The sequence below is a fragment of the Solanum pennellii genome, chromosome 10, assembly GCF_001406875.1.
Source record: "Solanum pennellii chromosome 10, SPENNV200".
Lineage (NCBI taxonomy): Eukaryota > Viridiplantae > Streptophyta > Magnoliopsida > Solanales > Solanaceae > Solanum > Solanum pennellii.
In genome coordinates, this window is record NC_028646.1 from 74,792,382 (window position 1) to 74,798,091 (window position 5,710).

General features: G+C 34.2%; 1 protein-coding gene across 1 annotated transcript; it reads right to left on the reverse strand.

The window, feature by feature from the left end:
* Positions 1–1,644: 1,644 nt before the first annotated feature.
* On the reverse strand, positions 1,645–5,416 carry LOC114074304. The gene is made up of 4 exons (XM_027912161.1): positions 3,608–5,416; positions 2,567–3,514; positions 2,322–2,477; positions 1,645–2,241 (listed from the first exon to the last, which is right to left on the reverse strand). The coding sequence occupies exons 1-4, from the start codon at positions 5,414–5,416 to the stop codon at positions 2,005–2,007; spliced, it is 3,150 nt and encodes a 1,049-aa protein (XP_027767962.1). The 3' UTR covers positions 1,645–2,004.
* Between the last annotated feature and the right edge of the window lie 294 nt (positions 5,417–5,710).

A 5,710-nucleotide genomic window follows, 5' to 3' on the forward strand; every position in this document is an offset into this window, starting at 1 on the left:
CAAAATAAAATGTAATTTGAAATTGGAGGAGAGTTTTGAAAAATGTTTTTCTTAATTTTTGAAGGGAAATCATTTTCCTTAATTTTGAGGAAAATGAGTTGATTTGGAAAACATTTTTCAAAATTTTTGTCCCAACCAAATATGGAAAAATTGGAAAACATTTTCCAGAAAATGTTATCCTTCATACCAAACACACTCTTAGAGTAAAATAATCTTCAAGAACCTAACTCAAATAGAACTCACCCGATAGAGGCGTCCAAAATTTGATATCTACAATGATGTTTCAAAACATAAAAACTCATTATTTACATATAGTGATAACCAGAGGCAGCGCCAGTCTTATGTTAGGGTTCATTCGAATCCCAACTAATAATATATGGTTAAAATTATTTTTTATTCATATATAATAAATGTCAAATCTTCATGTGGAAGTTCGTGTGTTTAATTCAATTAAAAATTTTAAATCCTTCACGGATGATAACCGACCATCATTTGCAAATATTGAAACTCTACAAATAATGAAGTACTAATAAGTGCGTAGGTTATTTAATATTTTCCAGTTTTATGTACTTTTATAAGCAAAAGTTTATTTTTACACGTGACAAATTTAAAAAGAATAATTTTTTATTTATTTTTATGAAATTTGAGGAGTAATTTATTTTCCAATCATATAAAGTTGAGGGACTATATTGGCATATCGAAAAAAGTACCAAAATAGTTAGTGACCCTCAGATCTTTACGCTTTGTTATTTGTTTTTTACTTGGCAAAAATATTCATTAACCCCCTGAACTTGAAGCTTTTTATTCAATGTACACCTAAACTTTATTTTGTTACAATTACCCTCCTGAACTTGCTTATTCATCCTACACGTACACCTTTTCCGTCCACCTGGCATAGAAACTGAAATCAAACTCTACACGGCGCGTGAGACAGCAATTTTTTGTCACATCATAAAGTTACAACGGTAATATACGTAAAAATCTATTTTTTCTTTAATATTTGGATTATTTTAAGAATTTTTCTCTCTCTATTCTCTACCTATTTATTCTTCTTCCTCCCTTCCCCCTTTTCAAATTTCAGATTTTTCTCACTTTTTTTGTTTTAATTGTTATTGCTAAATTCATGAACAATAGCAGGAGACTTGTTTGTTTATGTGGGGCTCCTCCAATTCTGAAAATTTCATGGACAAATGACAATCCCGGACGTAGATTTTTCGGTTGTAGACACTATGGGGTATGTATTGTTACTCCTTTTTTGCTTTTTATTTGACAAGTTCGTATTATGCAATTTCATTTTTTTAACTTTGATTTTATGAATGCAGTCCTCATTTCGAAATTCTTGTAAGTTTTTCGATTGGTATGATCCTGAATTTCCGACCCAAGCGAATATTGTAATTTTGGGTTTGTTGAAGAAAACCAACAAACAAGAAGAACAGCTCAAGTGCAAATGGATATTGAAACTGATTTTGGGTATTAGTTTGATATGCAATGTGATATTGTTCTTTTATTTAGTGTGTCGTTGAATTTTTTTTTAATGCAATTGTTATTAGTTTGGTTTGGTGTTCCTTGTTCAACAGATCTAGGGTACTCATTTTGTGGATTAGTTTGGTTTGGTGTTCTATTAATGTATGTTTTTGCTGTTTTTGCTGATCAATACAATTACATGTAATGGGTACTATGATACCATGAAATAATAACATGAAGGCAACAAACATAACATAACTAGTGCTTTCTTGATCATAAAAAAGAAGCATCATAGTGTTTCATTGTTTCAACCAACAACCACAATAACTTAAGTTAACTAGCAAAACATAAAACAATCACTACTTTAAGGTTAGTTGAATAACCACACAAGCACCAACCAACAACCACAATAACTTAAGTTAACTAGCAAAACATAAAACAGTAACTACTTTAAGTTTGTTTGAACAACCATAGATTCATCAACACATAAAACCACATAAAACACTATTTCAAGTTTGGTTGGACCCCACAACCACACAACTAAGAAGTTTTCTTTGAGAGTGATTTTCCTTTGGCTTGTGACCTTGTTTGAATGCCATCAGCTTTTGATCTGGTTTGAATACGACGCATAACACTTTCGACTTGAAGTTCTCTTTGAGTCATGGCCTGTTTGCCTTTCCACTTCAGTCCCTTGGTAGGTTTAAAACCAATATCACCTGTCACATGTGCAGAACTCACCACACCAGTATTAACCCTCCTTCTGCTAGACAATCCTTGCTGCAATATCAACTACATAGTTATTTTGGGATTCACATTTAGAAGACAAATATAATTTTGACAGTTTATAAGACACTTACATTAATACACGTATATCCAGTATCAGCAACAAATACACCTTGTCCAACAACTTTAGGCCTCTTCTTGTAACCACTTCCTGCACCTCTTCTTGTACCAGTCTTACTGGTGCTTGTTCTTTCATAATGACCTCTACCCCTCTTTTTTCCAGTGGTGGACTAATATGATTGGAAAAAGAACACAACAAGACATTAAATTTAATAAGTAATCTAACATAATTTATAAAAGCAAATTAATATGAATGTACCTCTTGAGTGGGTGTTGGTGTAGACTTAGGTTTAGGATTTTTTGGACAATTTCTCTTGTTATGATTTGGTCCTTTGCAAAGTGAACATGTCATTACTGTCCCCATTCTTGGCAACTTTCCAGCTTTTCTCACTTCACCAATTTCTCTTCTTCTGTTCTTTGGTGGCCTACCAGGCATTTGTCTTGCCTCAGGTGGTTCAACCATTGGGTTTCTACTTTCAGGCCACATTTCCATGTTTGGGACTGGTTGAATGAAATGAGAATATGTCTTCATATATGTGTCTTTTCTATACCAACTAGATATTGCTTGTGATGCATCCATGTTCAAGTGGTTCATTGCTGCTATACCATGTGCACATGGGATACCTTTTAATTCCCATGATCTGCAACTACATTTTTGTTGACCCAAGTTCACAGTATGCTTGTATACCCCTTCTAACACTTCAAATCCAACATCACCATTCCATTCAATGTTGCACTGCATTGATCTTGTTACATTTGTATTGAATACCATCATTGCCATTGGAGATATTCCATCTGTCCATGTTTCAGCAAATGCTCTTGACTTACTCACTCTACTCATCACCTTAACTCTAATTTCTTCCAACATAGTTACAATGGTCTTGTTCCTAGGTCCCAAGATCCAAGAATTGAAACTCTCTGCCATGTTGTTATCTATGCTATCACACTTTGAAAATGTTTGAATAAAAGCTTTACACCATGTCTCCTTGTTGTATTTGATAAGGGATTCAACAATACCTATTCCCAGCTTGGACAGGGCATTTATATTGTACTTAAATTGTGCCTCAAATGTTGATCTAGCACAAGCCCAAAATTTCTTTCTTCTCTCTAAGCCTCTGAAGTTTTGTGACCAATTTGCTAATATGTGTCTAGCACACATTCTGTGCTCACATTCTGGAAATAGTTCATCTACAGCAGCTATTAGTCCCTGTAGTTGCAAAGCAAAAAAAGCAAGTTAAATTTTAGTCAAATTAAATTAGCAATTACATGAAACATAAACAAAAGAAAGATATTCAATTACCTTTTGCATATCACTAATGATAGTTAGCTGGGAACCATTTCCTAGATTAAGATCATCTTTCAGAATGGTCATGAACCATTTCCATGTCAACTTGCTTTCAGTATCAATTACTGCCCATGCTATTGGATTCATTTGGTTGTTTGCATCTTTAGCAACAGCTACCAAAAGTTGACCCCTACAAATTCCCTTTAGAAAACACCCATCTAGCCCTATACATCTTCTGCATCCTTGTTGAAAACCCTTTTTCATAGCATCAAAACAAATATAAAAAGAGTGAAATTGTTTCATCCCATTTCCTGATTCTGAATCTTTAAGCTTCACAACACAAGTGCTACCAGGATTTGTTTGGAGTAACATATCCTTGTAGTCTAGGATTCTGTTAAATTCTGCCACATGATCTCCCATAATTTCCTTTAAAATAATTTTTCTTGTTTTTAAACAAACTGCCTTGCCTACATGAACATTCAACTCTTTCCTCACCAATTCTTGTATCTCCCACCCTTTTATACTAGGTTGAGAAATAATCCTATCTTTCAGATACTTGCATAAGAACTTTGAATTACACAAAATATTATTGGTTGTCCTGGTACATTTGTGCCTTGGATTGTATGTCTTGATAGTAAAGTTCTCACTCCTTCCTTCCTTGCTTGCATACAACAGCCATGGACAACCACTTTTACACTTCACTCTCACTCTAGTACTCTCATTCACATACTTATCTAACTCAACTCCTTTTTTTATAGCATATTTTGTAACTGCCTCTCTAAATTGCTTTACACTTTCAAATATCAAACCACACTGCCATATTACAATATCACAAGAAGAATCATATACCACCCTATTACTCTTCTTTCTCCCCCTTAAACTCCCTCCTTCAAGTTCATCATCAGAAACAGGTTCTTCTTCATCACTTTGAAAACTATCACAGTCAGAACTGTCATAGTATGGCTCATCCTCTGTTAGCTTACCCTTGAAATTCTTTTTCCCTTTTTCAATATCCTCATACCCTTCATCAAATCCAACTTCACCTAAAAAACCTTTTGGTTTTTCCTTCTTCTTTCTCCTCCTACTTTCTCTAAGTTTTCTCACATCTTCCTTAACAATTCTCAACTCCTCATGCACATCACTACCATAGTCAATAGACTGGTCAGAACAGACAGAATAACTGTCTATGTCTTCCTCTGCATTTTCTTGGGTAATTGGCTCAACTTCTTGTTGAATAGAAGGTTCAGTTCCTTGTTGGATAGTTGGTTCAACTTCTTCTTCAGTATCAGTCCAATCTATTGAAGAATAATCATCATCACTTTCTTGTTGGCATTCTTGTTCGACCCTTGCAATCCCATCATTTTCAAGTCTTTCAGTAGCTGGAAAGGAAGAAGAGGAACCTAAACCTAGATCTGATTTTTTTGGTTGTGCAGTTAGAGATTCCCCATGTGAATTAAAAGACTCAACCACTTGACTTAAAGATTGACTAATTTGACCTTCACTGGGACCCACATCATCCAGAATAGTGTTATCACACACATAAATATCTATTGTGTCCCCATCATGCATAAATAATGCCATGCTACAAATGTCCATGTCATTTTTCAATTCCACCAAATCACCCCCTAGAGATGGAGCTGCATATGTTTTTCCTAACTTACTAATCCCAAAAGACTTAGCATAATCTGCAAGTTCAGGAATTGATAAATGATCTTCATCCACATTGTCTACATATGCAGTCCTACCCCCAACATATACTGGACCTACCTCACTCACCAACATACCCCCAAATTTGAACCTTAAATTGAGGTACTTACTAGTCATACTGTCAACCTATAACCACAATAATAATCAGTATATTGTACAATGCAAGCAACAAAATCGAAACATATATAATAACACCAAAACATAAGCAACAATTGGTACTTAGGATAGTAGATGTATTACTCAACAACATACAATAGGCATCCCACACAATATACTTAAACAAATTATAAAGGCTGCCAATTATAAAATACCCCACCATTTAACAATACCAGAAACCCTAATACTTAGAACCTTAATTTTACCAAAAAGCCTAAATTTCATGCATGAATAAGGTAAAAAGCTTCATAATAA